The sequence below is a fragment of the Calonectris borealis genome, chromosome 3 (assembly GCF_964195595.1).
Source record: "Calonectris borealis chromosome 3, bCalBor7.hap1.2, whole genome shotgun sequence".
In the NCBI taxonomy this organism is placed as follows: Eukaryota; Metazoa; Chordata; class Aves; order Procellariiformes; family Procellariidae; genus Calonectris; species Calonectris borealis.
Genome location: NC_134314.1, coordinates 39,319,809 through 39,337,853, shown reverse-complemented (window position 1 = coordinate 39,337,853; position 18,045 = coordinate 39,319,809). Strand labels below are relative to the sequence as shown.

At 38.7% G+C, this 18,045-nt stretch overlaps 1 protein-coding gene across 5 annotated transcripts in view; it reads left to right on the top strand.

The window, feature by feature from the left end:
- UBE3D (ubiquitin protein ligase E3D) overlaps positions 1-18,045 on the top strand; it is an 86,580-nt gene that overhangs the window by 38,209 nt on the left and 30,326 nt on the right. For 3 of the 5 annotated variants that reach the window (XM_075145385.1, XM_075145384.1, XM_075145389.1), the window contains one exon: positions 12,980-13,118. The exons of the other annotated variants lie outside the window; for them this stretch is intronic. In XM_075145385.1, the coding sequence (XP_075001486.1) occupies positions 12,980-13,118 (139 nt within the window). The remainder of the gene's footprint in view (positions 1-12,979; positions 13,119-18,045) is intronic. 5 annotated transcript variants of the gene reach the window in all.

Sequence of the window (18,045 nt, the reverse complement as noted above, 5' to 3'; positions counted from 1 at the left end):
CAAGAAAAACCTGTAACACTGCATATTTACTGGAATGCCTTAAGGGTGTAAGTTACTCTAGTAAAGGTGAATTTTATGTCGCCATTGCCAGAAACCTTACTGGGAACTGTGACTAGGAAAATATACTTCCTCTTCTTTCCAAAGGCCCCCATTTCCGATAACTAGCTCTGAAAAGCTGTTCAGTGAGGTTCCTCTGAAAGAATTTACATTCACGGGCAGTCTGCAGGTAAGTGGGCTGCACAATCTCAAAAGAGCATTGAAGAAAAAACACAAGCCTGAATGTAGCTGGGGCTGGTATTACCATTTTTACAAGCAGTGACACTGAATATTGTATGAAAGGATGCAGACGCATAGATGTTCTAGACTATTGATTAAGCTACAGATGCTGACCTTTAAGCAGCATGTGCATGGATTTTTACACTCTGTAGATACAACAGGAATATGTAATCTCTCCCGTGCCCCAGATAATAATTAGGTTTTGTTTCAGTAAGTAATGGGAACATTGTCTTGGAACGTCATTGTGTTCACCTTGCTTAATGTAGAATGATTTAGTCTGGATACAAAATTCTGCTTTTTTGGAAGCAGAATTGTTAAAATAATCTTTAAATCTGATGAAGCCCCAAACCATTATCTTTCATCTCTTGAATTGTTTGTTGTTTTTTTTTTCTGCAGCATCTGTGAGATTTGAGGTTTTGTCAGTAACGGGTGTTGAAACTGGGCACACATGACATAGTTGCTGCTACTTTGTAGATATTTTAATCAGATCTACCAATCTGGAAATCATCTGGTTTTGGGCAAGCGAACCAGGTGTTTTTGGACTGACTTCAGTAATGTCTTGGTGAGCAAAGGAGGACTTCAGGCAGATGAAGCTGGAAAACAAGTCAATCGCAGTTGAAACTAGGAGCTGAAATAACTTAAAATAATTCTTGAACTTGCATTTGTGATGCTTAGAATTATTGTAAGAGGTCGAGAATGGTAATTATAGTTGTTGTCTTAAAATCTTGGACTTTGTATATTCATTTCTTTTAAAATAGATATACTAATAAAATTCCTTGCTAAGGTGGTACAGCTTGGTTCACTGCCCCTATTTTCATTATAGGAAGTTCTACTCCTCTTTGAAAGCTAAGTTATCTTTACTGTCTCCAGCTGTGTCGTGCTTTAACCTGGCAGGCAGCCAAATACCACGCAGCCGCTCACTCACTCCCCCCGCCCCCCCAGTGGGACGGGGAGAGAATCGGAAGGGTAAGAGTGAGAAAAACTCGTGGGTTGAGATAAAGACAGTTTAATAGAACAGAAAAGGGAGAATAATGATAATAAATAATGATAGAATATACAAAATGAGTGATGCACAATGCAATTGCTCACCACCCGCGCTGACCGATAACCAAGTAGCGATCGGCACTTCCTGGATCACGCCTACCCTTCATATACTGAGCATGACGTCACATGGTATGGAATACCCCATTGGCCAGCTGGGCTGGCTGTCCTGATTATGTTCCCTCCCATCTTGTGCACCTAGCTCAGTCAGTAGGCACGGGAGCTGTCCTTGGACTAGGAGGGCACTTAGCAACAACTGAAAACATCAGTGTGTTATCAACAGTCTCCTCATACTAAATCCAAAACACAGCACTAGGAAGAAATTTAACCCTATCCCAGCCGAAACTAGGACAAGCTGTAAACTTTTCTTATGCATCTGCTCTTTGAATAATTTGCTCATCTGAGAATTGATTGGGTGAACTGAAGTGAACTAACTGCCATTTCAAATGAGATGGGTCTTCTCTTTCTTAAGCATCTGACCCTCACTGAGTCTGGGTAGAATGCTCGTGAGATCTTTGGAACCTTTCATACTGAACTAGGTAAAAAATTTAACTTTTGTATTTGATGTGCCTTGCCATGATGGATTTGGGCTTTTTGATCGCCTGTTAATCAAACTTTCACATTTTACATGGTACAAAATAATTCTCATATATGAATGTAGCATTTGTAAATAGGGAAACTGTCTTTTGAGGTACAGGGCCCTTGTATTTGTGGTAGGATACTTGACACCATGTGTTTTATGTTCTACAATATAACATCTCATTTTGATGATTTTTACATTAAGGTTATTGTTTCATGAAGAGTTGTAAAAGCACCTCAAGGAGAGTAGTGCTATTGATAGCATCTGGGCATTCAAAACTCAAGACATGTCAATATCGATAAATATGTCTTCTTCCTGAGCCCGCCTCCTATATTTTGATTAGAGTTTCCAACCTGTGGGAGGGAAAGGAGGGAGGAAAGAGTTGGTAAAATCACCTCTGTATGAGAGTTTGGTGGAAGTGTAGCCCAGGAGAGCGCAGAGACATTTTGTGTTTCCTTTGGGGCTTCTGCCTAGTGTCACGATGCCTGGAGGGGCTGAGAGACAGCCTGTTGCCTCAGCCTCCGGGTGGGAAGGTAGGCTGCGTACAGGAGATGCTGGCTAGTGTGCACACAAGTAGGAGGAGGCCCCCTGCATCACTGGAGCGTGGGTGAATAGAAGTAACAGCAGAGTTGTCCTTTGATAAGATTCTGTAAGTTCTTGGGCTTGGTTTATGAAAAAAATACACTGAGGCAAATATGGTTTATTTCTCTGGGAAAATGAAGTGTGTGTGACAGTCTTTTCTGTCTACCTTGCCCGTTACCTCCACCTTCCTTCTTCCAACCCTGACTTTTAAACCCATTGAACAATTTTAGGGATAAACAGTCTGAATGATACTTTTCCCACAATTTCTGTAAAACAGGTGGCTATATAGAGGAGAGCATTCTTGTTAATGCCCCTGATGAGGAAAAGCTATAGCTTGAAAACAACAGTTACAAGAAGAGTCTGCTGAGGAAGGTAACCGGTCCACCAGACGTCACTAGTCCCATGAGCAGGTGGAAATGCTTCCTTAAAATTACATGAATCTTTCAAGGGTGAGGTATCTGGAATTACCTTGCATTTATTGTAGAGTAACCATATTGATGTCAGCAGTTGCCATGAAGGAGCTTTTACATAGTACGTTGTTTTTCTACAGCCTTATTGTGCACTTCTACCCTTCAGGAAATGAGAGTTATTAGAGGAGGCTTACTCTCCTTTGCCAGGGCCCTTATTTTTCTACCTGAAGTGTTGGAAGGTTAAAAAAACAAAAAAAAATAACCTTAGAATTTGAGTACTCTGTTGATACACACTGGGAAGGGAGGCTGTTTAGGTCAGTGGTGCTGCTGCTGACATTCGATATTCCATGTAAGTAAGATGGCACCAGTCAGACTTTTAGCAATAGGTCAACAGCACGCTGCTCTGTGTCCTCTGCATCCATCCCAAGCACAGTAGTCTACAGTTATTGCCATACATTAGGGAAATTGTGGGCCATCTGTTCTAATTTAGAGTAAGATGTATCCAGGAAGGAATCAAGAGGTGCTAAAGGTGAAGAAAAGCATTTTAAGGAGCAGGCAAAGCTATCCCTTCACTCTGAGTTGCACGCCTATCCAAGAAAACTGCAGTCTAGAGTCGTAGTAGAACTGTTGCTAGTCTAGATGGTGATCACCATCAGCACTGCTATCCTCCCCTATGGTGAATTAACAGCAGTGATCTGGCTACAGCAATCTGTATCTTTTGTTTTCAGCAAAATTACTTGAATTCTTTCCACCTGGGTAAAACATTCAAAAACTGCAGCTTAAAGCCTTAACACAACCATTAAAGTGAAGAAGCACATTCTAAAGCATTGGCCATGCAGTTTTTACGAGACTAATTTGCTTCTCCTTTTAGTGGGACCACGTTGCTTTGCTGCTGAGAAGTCTGCAATTACATTGCACTTTGGAGCTGCGCCAGCAATTCTGCATAGCGTGGATGTTCAAGAGCAGTCACAGACTTTAGGCAATGCCCAGCAAGAGCTAAGCTCCTGTGCTTTTCTTGGTTTTGTAGGAGAACTTGTAAATTAATGTGTGAGTTCTGCTCTTGCACCCAGCTAGGCAAAAATGATGTAGGGAAATTTAAGAAGTAGTTTCAAGGAAATACGTTGTGAATCTGTTGAAGTCTGCCTGCCATGTTTTCTTCCTGTTATGTCTATACATGTTTGAGCATCACAAGTCCAGCAAGAGCTGTTTTCTCCATGAGCTTGTATTCCTCAGTCAGATGCTTTAAACAGAACTTCATTCTAACCAATGAAAATTTGCTGCAGTTTTCTGCTTTTACAGCTTCAGCTTTTGCCACAAACTCTTGAACTTGCAGATGAATGAAGAAAGAATTTCTCTCCCAATATGCAGTTACTATTATGGGTTGGCTCTGTGGATATAGCTGCTGCTGCTGTACCTTTATGCAGTGTGGTTTTGCTAGTAGTACCTGGCAGGCTTGGGATTTTATATCCAAGGTCAGTTCCCGTAAAATTAAAATTCCTTTTTCTCTTCATTCTATGATCAGCCTATTTCTGCTTACCTGGTGCTGAAACTAAATGAAGATGAAAATGTCTTAGTTATACTCACTGACCATCTGTGCATGGCTTGAGTACTGTTGTGGATTTTAAGTTTAGTACATTTGCAAGTGTTCATGGTCCCATGCATCTAGGTGTCCCATTGAACATAAGTCTGCTTTAGACATTGTTGCTTGATTTAGCTTTTCATACATTCATTTTGGATATTATGAATCTTCAACGTAAAGGTGGCAGAATAGATGAACAGCTGCTAATCCTTCCCTGTGATGTTTAAGCTTTATTTCAGTGATTCTTGCAGCTGGAATACTGTTTTGTCTTCTACAGAGACTGTACAGTTGGTGCTGTTTTGCAGTGGAATTAAAATATTGTATGTGTGATAGGGTTTGCAACTTAAAATTAATGCTTTTGAAATTGCATAGCAGCCAGCTGGAGGAGGGAGGGCAATGTAGAAAAGCAGTTGGTGAACACCCAAAAATCTTTAGTCTGGAGAAGTATGTTGAGCATTACTTTGAAATTACATGCTCCAAGGCAAAGTTACTCCTGGACAGGATTAAAATCTAAAGATTTATTTCCATGCAAAAAGTTGCATTATGTGGAGATAGCTTTCTGTGCTTCAGAGGAATAATCTACTTGTAAAGAACCATGTCTGTCTTGGCACAATATACTAACACAGTAGTTCGGTTTTCTGATTTTGCCCTTTAGCACTTCGAGAAAAAAAGAATTGAATTCTGTGAGCTATACACAGGCTTTATGTGTGCTAACAGCATTTTTGAATAACTGTACAAAAACCAATGTAGTTACATTTAAGTTAGTATAGGACAGTTGACTCTAACAAAAATGTTGATTGGTGTGAAACAAAAGAAAGAGAATTTGGCCTGTACTTTACAGGTTGAGATAGTTAGCTTTTACTTCTTTCTCTGACTTTCCTTAAATAGTTTAAAATAATCAAAGCACGTTGAGAAGTAGTAAAATAATTTAAAATACATAAATAAAATGAATGTAGTTGAGATTCATATGCAGTTATCTAATGCAAACAAAATAATTTAATCCACTGTCTTTTAATGTGCCTTTTAGCCTGAGTTATTGAATCTATGCTACATATTGGAGTTAGAAATCAGAAAATGGCTTGTGGAATATCTGTTTTAAATCTCAAAATCATTCATTGGAGCAAATAGCATAATTTTACTTAAAAGGCCCTTTGAAATATTACAATAACATTTGATACTTCTTATGTTAGCCCTTCTGAAATATATTATGGCAATGGGCAGATGGTACTCTGGTGAGGTTAAATTTGAATTTTCATTATAAGCCTTTCTTATTAGTATTAAATAACTTGTCCTTTTCAAATGGTGACACACTGAAAATTCAAGAAGGACTTACATTTTGTAGGATAAGGTATTTAAAACCTGCTGAATTGTTTTTGTAGTGGATTTCTAGGTAACTTCTTCTTGACCAGACTCCAGAAGTGCATAGTTGCTCCATTCAAAATATGCATTACCCAGAAAAAAGACAGAAGACTGTCAATAATGGTCGTGTGTGTATATACAACTGTAATACATATTTATATTAATTTATAGAAATATGCATAATTATATAATAATATATAATTTATTACCATATAATTATATATACTATATTAAAATATATGTAGTATATACTCTATATATGATGTAACTTTATTATAAGAATGCTTTACAGGAGAGTGTATTTAAGAATACTTGGAAGTAAAGAAGTTCAGTTAAATAAACTGTCATCCTGTCTTTATAGTGATGCACTGGAAAAAAATTAAGGTTTAAAACTAAGAGATGGAGCTTCTGTTGTTGACCACTGTAGTCCCTTGCAATGAATCTAAAAAAGCAGCTCCTCATGTGGGTCCCTGGATCACTGCTCTCTATCTTCTTACTTCCCTTGATATGTTCCTCTTCTCTTGCTCATTTCCGTGCAAGGACACCAGTGGGTTAAATTTCTATTCTTCCCTTCATTGTCTCTCACAAGAGTTTTAATAGCTGTTGGTTTGAGATACCATGCAACTAGTAAAGATCCAGGGACGATTTGCTCAAAAACCTCACTTGACACTTCCCATTATTGAGGATGAATAATGAACAACATTAGAACAAGACTGCAGATGATTGTTTTAGGAGGGAAGCAGAGATTCTGTAAAGAAAGTTTTTTTTTCAAAGGAATTTGCTGTAGGTTGTGAAAGCACTGCGATTCTTAGTGTTCCTTATTATTTAAATTTTGGCAAGAGTTTAGTAGCTAATGAGCCTGCATTGATTTTTATGTCATTTTTAGATCACTGCAAGGATAATTAAAAGTATAAATAACTTAGCCTCCTGGTATATTAAGTATATAGACACATCATCAACCATAATTTAGAATTGTTTTTAGATTAAATCATTTTTACAAATAGTTATTTAATTTAGCAGGTTTGTCCTTTGGTTCAATAAAGTCATCTGTCATTTATATCAGAGCTGTAGCTTGTGGAAAGGGCAGCTTTAACAACATTCAGTGAACTCCCAGAGTCAGGGCTGAGCCTCTGTCAGCTTTTATATTGGATTCTTCAGCATGGCCTTGATTCAGCAAAACACTGAAGCCATAGCTAACGTAGTAATCTCCTTCAAGGGTTTCACAGCATTTGGAGCCCTAAATGCAGAGTGCATTTACTTAGATCGTAACTAATCAAGTCAAGTTAATCCAGTGCCTTGGTAGCAACCCTGACTAGTGCTCTGAGTAAGAGCTTTTTCATTTTCCAGTTTTGACCTCTCTAGACTACCCTAGGTTAATGCATTTATAGAAGTAGCCTGGTAAAAGGTGGTGATGGGGGTGCTCTGGAAAGGAAAAAAGGGCTTACATGTTCCTCTTCAAAAGCAGACTTACTTTGTCTGTTGCTGAGACAGTCGCATTTTGATGTGAATCTCACACGTGATAGAGGGTGATTACTACTGATAAGTGGCCTTGGCACTGATGGAAGAGGCTTCTTTTGAAAGAAATGCAAACTAGTGAGAAGTCTGGTCCAGTTTTTCAAAATCTTGTGAGAATCCTTATAATTTTTTCCTGGTTTTGAAATACAAAGATTTCTCTTGCTTCACTGACATGCTGTGAATATTGTGGTTTTTGTGAAGACTTACGACATTATGGGTGGGTTCCATGACCTGATGGATGACTCTGTTTGTTTGCTAGTACTTGTATGAAGGAATTACAAAATAAATGTATTTCATGATTTTGGTGTCTTAAGCCTTGCTTTTAAGGACACAATGTTCAAATGTTACTCTGACTTATGTAGGCATTTTAGCAATTCATTGGGATCAATTCCATAATGAGCAGTAGAGAAATACCATTCTCTGATGCACGGTGAATCAAATGTGCTTATCTGAAAACATTGTGATCAACTACTTCTGCTGGAGAAGTAATTGTCTTATCTTTAGTCTTATCTGAGTAGTTGTTTTCAAATTTTGTTCATCTCTGCTTTCAGAATTAATTGGTTGAATTTCAGATAAGATTTGCTGATTTTTTTTTTTAAAGAAATCCACATTTCCCAGGATTTCCCATTATTATCAGCCAAACAGCTTTGAAAATATGACTTCATTTTTTAAAACATCTTTCACATATTACCATAGGAATTTTACTTTCCTACCTGTACTTCTTTGACTCCTTATGGGAACGTGACAATCATATCACGCTCTAAATTTCTCCTTCAAACAACCCATTCCTTAGGGAAAGCATTGAAATGTATGCCAGAAATATATTAAACAGTTTGATTAGCATTCATCATATGCGGTCCTGTCTTTCTCAAAATGAAAGTTATATGAAGGTTTTAATTATCTCTTTTAAACTTATGTCTGTTTATTGTGTTTTCATGGATGAGACTAGTGTATATCTTATAGATGGAAGACAAGGGGTAAGTTTGATGTGTCATTTTAATCTGCAGAGGCTGCATCTCAAATTTGGTTAACACTGGGAAGAGCTCTGACTCTTGCTTTTACTGGGGATCAGTTCCATTATCACCAGTCCTTCTTCCTGCACCAAAACTTAAGAGGTTTTCTTTTCCAGTTGTCCTGAACCTGAAAATTGAGTGCACTTAAGTAAAAGCACCAAGTCTCTCAATTTGGCTTACTCATTAGAGAGTAGGGTAGGCTGTGAAGAACATCTTTACTTTGCTTATAGTAGTTAGTTTTGCTAGATAGAAATGTCCTATTATTGAGTTTATGCTAATATTGTCCCCGGTAAATGTCACTTGATTATCCGGTATATATGTTGCTGAGCTCCAACAGCAGTTTTTCTCCGTGGAGTAACTAATGTGGATTTCTCCTCACTACTCAGACACTGATTTTCAGGAAAACATGAAACTTCCCCAAACCTAATATATTTGAGAACTTTCTTAAGAAAATTTGATTGAAATAGACTGAGAGGTTTAAAAGTTCTGGGGAAGGGGAGGATAAAGAAAAGAGGGAGAAAATGGAAAGGATGGAGTGACAGACATGATGCTTAGAATTATTTGGGTTTTCCTATTGGTGAGATCACTGACAGGCAAAACTGGATGATGATGATTTACAGAGGTGGATTTAATGTCCTGTGCAAAAATTCACTTTGACATGTCCTTTTCTTAACGCAGAGCATGCTCCTAGTTTGGACCATTTTACTGAATATGTTTTACTACATCTTATTGTTTTAAAGCCTGGCTTCTAAAGCTGACTCACATCTCCCTCAAACACTGTCAAGGTCAATATGTAGTGGTGAGATTTTACCTGTCGTAAAGTCAGTCCGAAGTAGATGCAGTCTTGCACCCTGCGATGACTTAGGGAATCTGTGTAGAATTTATGAATTTTATTTGATACTGAGGGTCGTAATTTTTTTTGTCAGACTGGGAAGACCAGAATCTCAAGGCTTGTTTGCAATGTAGAAAAGTTGAATGTTTGCAGAAGGAAGAACATAAAATAGCATTATTTCTCTTCTTAATCTCACCTTCCTCCAGCTAATCTGTCTTACCTCCCCCTTATTCCTTTCAGCCAGCATAGCAAACTGTGCAGTGCTCTCTGGGAATTATGCTGGCTCTTGCCTTTACTCCTAAAAGGAGCAGGCTTGGCCCAGCCTGCTTCCTCTCAATGGAAGCTTAGAAGCAAGAATTCATTGCTGAGTAAAGGTATTAGGGAGCAGGGGAAGAGAGCACATGCATGCGAAGTCCTGTCTACATCCGAAGTTACCGTGCGCACATGGTCCTACTGGTTTCTTTCCTGTCTTCTTCCTTAGCCCTCCCCAAAAACTCCTTCTGACAATTTCCCCTATCTTAATGTCAAGTTGACTTACTCTTTTTTTTGAGACCCGGAGAGCAAAACACAGTTTTGTTTACAAGGCTGAGGAACTCTCAGCCAGCTCAGACTGTTGGCATTTGGGATTGGTGTGGGAGGAAGCACTGAGCTGATGGGCTGAGTTGTCCTCTGGGGTGCTCACTCTCCCGAGGAGCACTATCAGCCAATCTGCCTCTTTCAGTAAACAGAAAGCAAACAGTCTCCTCTCCTGTATTGGAAGGGAGACAACTCTCCTTATACAGAAAGGTTCTGTGAAATTAAGGTGAAAAAACAGGGGAGTTTTGTGTTTTGTTTTGCTTTTGTTTTAAGCATACACATTTTTCTCCTTCCTCTTCAATGAAGATTATGGAAAAATACTCCCAAGAGTAATAGGGGTAAAGAAGAACAAAGAGACATGATCTAATAAAGCAGTGACTTCGCACAACCACTTGTGTTAAATGCTGCAAAAGGACAAGTCGTAAAGACTAATTCCTAACATGAGTGTTCCTGGAGCACTAAGTGCTAGGACACACATGGTTTGTTTGTAATAAGGGAAAACACTGGAATTGTTTCAGGAAATACTAATAACTGAGCCATTAATAAACAAGAATTGCAATATAATTAGGCTAGATGTCTTTATGCGAACAGTCTTTCCCCCAAATAAACCAACAGCCACAAAAAAAAAGCCCTAGTGCAGTATCAGAGCTGTAAGAGTTGGACTTTAAAATGAGGAGGCAGCTCCAAAAAATCCTCAAGTCAAAACACAAGAATAGAATCAGAGTACTGGAGTAAGTTGTGATGTTCTGAATATTGCTTGGAGTTCTGAAAAGTTTGTTTGCAGAGAGGGCATTGGTCTGTGGAAACACCTCCCCAAGACCCAGAACCTTAGCATATCACCTTCAGACTCCAAACTCTTTAGCTGTATTTGAAAGTGCCTGCCTAGTGCTTTGTTTAGACTTACTGATTTCCGAAAAATTGGAAGCCACAATTTTGCTAGCTTCACCTAAATTTGCCTGTATCACCAGACAAGATTGTAAAAAACGTCAAACAAAGACCTAGTAAGGAACATATAAAGGTAAGTTTCTAACTATGTGTGGAAATGAAATTACCAAATGATAATGAAATATAAAACTCAGTTCTGGATTACAATTAAAAAGACTCCTTGGTTGCTGGCTGCTCAGTGCTCATTATCTAGAGCTAGGTGTTCCTCCTGGAGCATTTACAGAATCTCTGGATCAGCTACCTCTCCTGGGCTTGGCCACACTCATAGTCTTTTAAAATAATCCTGCTTCCTTTCAATATAGACAAAGTGTTTGGGGCTTACTTGGAGGCTTGTACCTTTCAATAGTGAAAATGCTCCACCATGTCTTCTGAATTGTTCACCTTTCTGTCTGAGCAGACAGGTTTTTTGTGGTAGCTTTAAACAGCTTTTCCAGATCCGTCTGGTGCAGTAAAAGTGTCCAGTGGCATACTACCTATAACAAAGGCTATTAATGTGTGGCAGGTTTTGGCCTCTGTTCTTTGGTACAGTCTCAGTCTCACGTGTGGAGACCTTAAGTGATGCACTGCCTTTAGGAGTGCCAGAGGGTGCTTAACCCAGCCAGCCTTCCACCTTCTCCTTACCACGTACAGTTTAGAGCTCCTTATGTCAAACTGACCCACTCACTTTGGTGAGGGTTGAGAAAAGACATGGTACGTTTGGTAATTTAGAAGTGATATAATTCTCTGTGTCTTTTATTTTGTATTTTTAAAAAAAGTGAGAGAAAGCATTCCCGTTTTTTTAGGGAGATGGAAGCCCCTCTCACCTTTTGTGCATTATGGGTCTTGCTGCTGCATATGGAAGCAAAAGTGGGTTCTTACATACTGATAGATAAATGAGGAAGGAGGAGAAAATGTAAAGGTTAGGAAAGAAAAAAACAGTTAAAATTGAAGAGGCTAGTTTAAGACAATTGGATGTAACAAAGTGAAAATACACCCACTCTTTGAAGAAAGATGTGTAAATTATGCTAAGTAGAACATCTAGAAGAGCTAAGAGGGTGACAGGTGGAGTTAATAATGGAAACATGTACAAAAAGTGCATATGCATGCTTATACCCAAGAAGCAGGACTTTACAGAGAATCGGTGGGTTTGGGAGACTTGAGGGAATGAGAATCATCCAGAAGGATACAGATACTGTGAACAGAGTATTTGCTCAGTTTTCACCATGGTGAATGTTGGGGTGATGCCTTGCTCTTTTAGGTGCTTAAAAAAATGCAGCTGTTTCTAGATAGAACATTAAAACAAGCTGATATATTCATGAGCAGCAGTTCAGTCAGAGTAATATATTTCTAGAAGAGCTGGAGGAAGTGAAAAGTGAAAGCTGATGCTAAAATTATTTATTGAAATCATGAAGTCTTGGACATGGAAGGGTAGCAAGCATTGTCTTCCAAAGTGATGCTCTCAGATCTGCTGAGAATAATTGGCATCCGTCTTGCTCTGGAGTATCTGATACTAGCTGCTCAGATAAAATTATTAAACTAACTGGATCACTGATCAGTGTGACAATTTGTGCATTAAGGAAGAAACAAGCCTGTACAATAGGAAGTGGAACGTTCTTGTGTTTTCAGTTAATCTTGTTGAACTAATCTTGCTCTTCAGCATGTGGTAGTGGGAACAGTTTATAGAAATGTGCTTTCAGAATATTGTTTTTATGACTAGCTCTAGAAATCTTAATTTTTTTAATACATCTAAAGCAGAAAGTGTATAAAACGAAATGGGATTGAGTTTTTGCTTGGTATAGACTGCTAGTAAAGTTCCAGTGAGAGCATCATAAACATCAATTTTGAAAACCACGCCTGACTTCCTCTCTTTTCAGAAGTGGAAGGACATTTTCCATACTAGAAATGAAATAAAAAGTGGAGGCATTATGTTCTATGTCAAATACTCTATATGTAAAAACACTATGGGATGAGAAATTGCCAGTGGCAGATGAGATTTGGTTCAGAAATATTCAAACTTCAAACTAGAAACATGAGCGGATTGCTCTAACGTATGCTAGGTTTTCCTTTCACATTACATATCTTTTTGTAAGATCGGTGGTATGGATAAGGTATGGATAAGGTACTCTAAATGCATCTTGTATTTCTGGTAAAACACACTTATCTGTGACTTTTACAGGGAAAATGTGAAGAGAATCTTTTATCAGAATACTATGACATATTCTAATACTTATTTGAAACTTGGTTTTAGATACATTTTAAGAGAATTAAAAAGTTTTTTTTCTAACTTTATAGCCTTGCTGATGCATGGGAAAATGATATGGGAGTTCATCCTTTAAAGTTTCCATCAGAAACATGTTTGGAATTACTGCTGATACTGGGTTTGAGTACCACCTCTTTGCCACCTTCACTTCGATGCATGAACTCTTTTCAGGTAAGGAACAGCTGCTATTTCAGTATAAAGGTGTTATTTCTAGGAAAAAGAGAGATCTCTGGGGCCCATAAATCCTTTCAGAGTAAAGGTTTATCTTCTGTAGTTGCATGACTCTCCATTATATTAAATATAGCAATGGAGAACTTCTTGTAGTGCTCAGTTTCTTTCAATTGTATTAAATGTAGACCAAGGCAGGAAATGTCACTGGATTTTTAAATAATGAGTCACTGTTTAAATTAAAGAGATGTTTAAAGAAATTTCATCAAACTTAGGCTGGAGTAGCTAGAATCATTATATAAAATCTTCTTGGTTTCAAAAAAAAAAAATAATCTCAACTAAAAATAAAGATTTTCAGTGGTGAAAACCTGTAAAATTAGTAGTGAAGCATTCACAGTTTTGTCCAGTGTTCTTCTGTATGTTGCTGCTGAAGTTCTCAGCAGTCACAGAAATTTTCCTAAGAAAACGTTGTTGCAGGCATGTTAAATTGTGATTTGTATTTATCATGTGTCTGAAGACGTATGATTTTTACAAATGAAATACACAGACATCTCAATTCATGATGATACGACATATCAATTCAACCTTTTTATGATGCTTCTGTCTTCCCTTGTAGTTACATAGTCCATCAGTTGCGTATTGATGCAAATCTAAAGTAACCAGCTGTTGAGCAGTAAGCATACCTGAATCTGTGTTTGTTTTGACAACTACAGAAGAATCATCATCTTAGTGGGACTGAGTGTTCCGAAGAGTTTATAGCACGAAATCTGGTAGCTTCTATGGACTGGAGTCCATACTCCCAGTTTTTAGTTAAGGCACATTTAATTAGTGTTCCTAAGTTACGTTTGCTGAAAAATAATCTTATTGTAGAATTTTGGGGCCAGAAAGAACAGGGTCATAAACCAAAATCAAGTAATTGATTTTAATAGAGTTACGCTGATGTACAACTGCTGAAAACAGGTCTAGATGTTAGGAAATAAGTATGCACTTGCATTGTCTGCTCCCTTTGCATCTTGTGAGCTTGGAAACGGGATCTGTGTACGGTGAACTCTCGGGTACGGCAGCAGCCATCGATCGTTTCGACATGAGATTTTAATACCCAAGGTCAGAATTGTTATTGGGTTGTATATTCGGAGGCCATAAAATTGAAGGATCTCCTGGATGCTGGCAGAGTGGAATCGTAAAAATTACAAGTTTCAAGGATTGGCCAGTACTAGTTATCCATGTAGTTGAATAGTCCAGGTTTCCTATTAAGAAGTGAACATTTTGGTTGTCTAATCCAGGAGGATGTATTCCTTGTCCATTACATTGCCAGTAATTTGTGGTAAAGTCTTCTCTTCTTTACCCATGACAGGTTAAATAGGAGTCTCTTCTTGCATGCTGAGGCTGTATGTCCTGTCTTGTTTCTGTGCATACTCAGTCCCAGGCTGTGTGCTTAGGATTTCCTTTGATTTGTATATCTGGGTAGATATAGGAGCTGATAAGTGACTGTCAACTGGTGCAGATATGAATCGGTAAACTCCGGAAGGGTTTTTACCTCAGAGTACACAAAACACCAGACTTTTCTTTTTCCTTGTCAGACTCTCCATGATTGTGTTTTATTGCTCCTGGGTCATTTTAGCTTCATGAGGCTGTCTCTGGAAATGGACCGTCACCCTTACAGGCCCGCCATGCACGGCCTGGAAGTGAGTCAGGGGTAGGGTTATGTCCGCCATGGGGTGGGAAGGCCCCATGCATCCCCTGGAGATCCCCTGACCACGCCCTCTCAAACTCAAAGTTCGGTGGAACCACTGAAAACAAACGTCGCAGTGCTTTGCTGAACTGTGGGGAACCGCGTCGTCCAGCACTGGCCTGTGCAGATCTTAGTTTGCCCGCCTGTGTGCCACAGTAGGTGATGTGACAATGTCTATTCTTGGTTGTGAACATGATTTCGGGCTGAAGATGGTACATTTTGAGCTGATTCCCAGTGTCTCTGCTCTCACGGCAACAAGGAAGGCAAAAATTCATAGTTTTTGAAAAACCCAAGTTCTGAAACCCACTCCAATAAGATAATGTTACATTTTGGCAAGTGGGAGAAAGGAAAACGGCTGTTTTGATAAACTTCTGGCTCCAAATTTCACTCTCCTTGCCAGACAGTCAATATCACCAAGTGTTTGTCCTGGAGGGCAAACACTGTCCAGGAAAATATTGTTTTATTTATTTTTATCCTTGTGAACCTTGTTTGGATCTCAGTTTGGGAATCCATGAAGCAGAAACAAAGTTTGCCTGAGCTTTTCACTGATGCTTTACAATTGGCTGTCAGCCTTATCAGGTTTTTTTCCTGGCTTGCTTCTTTGTACTCATGTTCACTTTCTCTACAGCAAATATTAGAATTATATGTTCTAGTTTTTCTGTATTTTTCTTGGAAAAAGTTGGCAAGATCTGCGGAGAGCTTGAATAATGATATTAAATTCTGCTATTGCCTGAGCATAAGATCCCTCTGCATCCAAAATACTGAGGATTATGAGTCAAACAGGGAATAATAAAAGGGCACTAATTAACTGATATTTCTTGTGTCTTACTGGAGCAATGGCAAAATGACAAAAACTAGTTTTGTTTTCTTTTGTGGTAGACCTGCAGTGGTCTAGAAGAAAATGAAATTAATTCTATATTACAATAATCCTTGTATTTGAACTGAAAACAATCGCAGAGTTTCCTGTTACCCACACGTGGCAGTCTTGTTCTACAGGAGGCCAAGCTCTTGCAGCTGAATGCTGGCATCTGAATGCTTGGGGGAGTTAGAAGGGGAAATGACCCCAGAGAGTGCCAGAGTTTTCTCCTTTCATAAGCGTTCCCACTGTTGGATTAGTGGTTTGGAGCTAAATGGACCACTAGTTTCCACTGGCACATTTTTTATGTTCTGATACAGTATTTTAAAGTGCATCCAACAGGCAGCTGTATATGTAGTGATCTAAAAGTTACAGTTTAACTCTTGAGATCATACCAGTATAGCTTTAAAACATCCAAGTGTTTGTAATTAGATAGACAAAAATTATCTCAGCCATACCTCTGTGTTGTTTGAGACTGTATTTACCCTCTCTCTATTATATTACAACATTGTAATGTTGACAAGCCAAAATTTTAGTTGGTATACATATGCACTGAATGATGTTAGGTTGTAAAAAGCACATGAAGGAAATATGCTTATTTGCTAATCATCTCTGTAATAAACTCTGTTCTGCTTTGTGCTCTAAAAGTGCTCTTTGGGACTAGCGCAGCAGACTCCATATCTGTGCTGAGACATAAATTACATTTTATTTTCCAACAGTGTGCTACTGCTTAGTAACATAATATTTGAAATCACTTTTCAATTCCGTTTTGACCCTGTGAATATCTTTCAGTGTGATTTACATCGCTGGAGCAGTCTGGAGGAAAGGAGCAGCAGCAGACTATGTTATATAGCTCTCTGCTGAGTTTAAGGGTGTTGGTGCTCATTGCAGCCAGCTTTTAAGCTTCCCAGGCTGTTGATCCTAGGTGCTAGATTGTCTTTGGCTCATCTCTTGTTTTACCTATGCAGTTACACTGACATTGTTCTGGTGGACAGTAGAGAGTTAAATCTTGGCAAGCTTGAGCCTGGAAGCTCTTGAAGGACCAAAGAGGATAGACAAATTCTTGCTGGTTGATGGCTACCTCCAGATTTACTGGAGAACATGGATTTGCAGCCCTGACTTTCACCTTCCCAGGCTTGCAATCCCTCACCCACCCTAAGGATGTCTCGGATCAAGGGAACAGGATTGACTGAGGCACTTGATATTTATCCTGGAACAATGCAGAAAGGAGTAAGAAGGGAGAGAGGAGTTGGCTACTAGAAAAGATTAAAAAATTTCTTAGCTTGCTTTTGCTCTGAGCATTGTTTTGCCGCTCTCTGTTCAGCTGTGTTATACTGTACGGAAAGCCGTGTTACCTTATTACACTCTTGATATATCTGCCTCTCCACCCACCTGAGCTGTTAGCCTTTTGCTTTAGGAACAGTTGGGCTTGACTTTGTGTGTTATTCTTAATACTTGCAAGCAGTTGTAGCTAGCACCCATTTGAGTTATCGTGTACTTTATCACTGAACTGTTCAGCTGCTACTTCTCAGCGCGGTCTGGGAGGATGTGTTGGTACTTCAGAGCTTACAACACAGAACAGTTAACACGGGGAGATGCTTTAAAGTGACAAGTAATCTCTGCTGTGTTTTGCTAACCTTATCTCGTCTTTCTCTGAATTCAAGCACACTGAACAGAAAATGTCCTGGATATTGAATTCTTATGATGATATATGTGGCTGTTCAGCACATTCTCTCTCACTGCTGTTATGGTGGGAAACCAGGCATTTTACTTCCCATATCAAGGCACTATTCATAAGGCCACAGACTGTAACAAGAGTTCTCAAAGTTAAATAGATCACAGTTTTATTTTTACTTCTACAGTTGCAGAAATTGAAAGAAGATTGTGATTAAGAACTGCTGAGCAGTGTCAAAATTTTCTTTGAAGTAGCCTTTGATATTCTTTGGTGCTGCACCCAATGCCACTGGTAGCTTATGAGCACATTGTCCACTTCGGTTAAGAGAAGCAGAGTCAGTGTTTAAGAAAAAACATTCTGTTGTTGCAATAAGTATTCCTAGAGATGACTCTGAAGGAAAAACTCGTTTGCAGTTACTTTGCTTCCAAAAAAAGGAGGGGAAAAAAAGTTTCTCATAGAGCAGCCTATCAAGTTCTCTATCATTTAAAGTCTTTTAATCAAGTGCAGAAAACTTCCTAAAAGTGACAGGTTTAGAGATATAAAGTAGCAAGTTGCTCAGAAAACATAAGAATGAATAAATACAATATTCATTATAGTTTAATGGCTCTAGTATATGAGTACCAAAGGTTTCAAAAGACACATGGAAGGCAAAATACAAAATTACTGC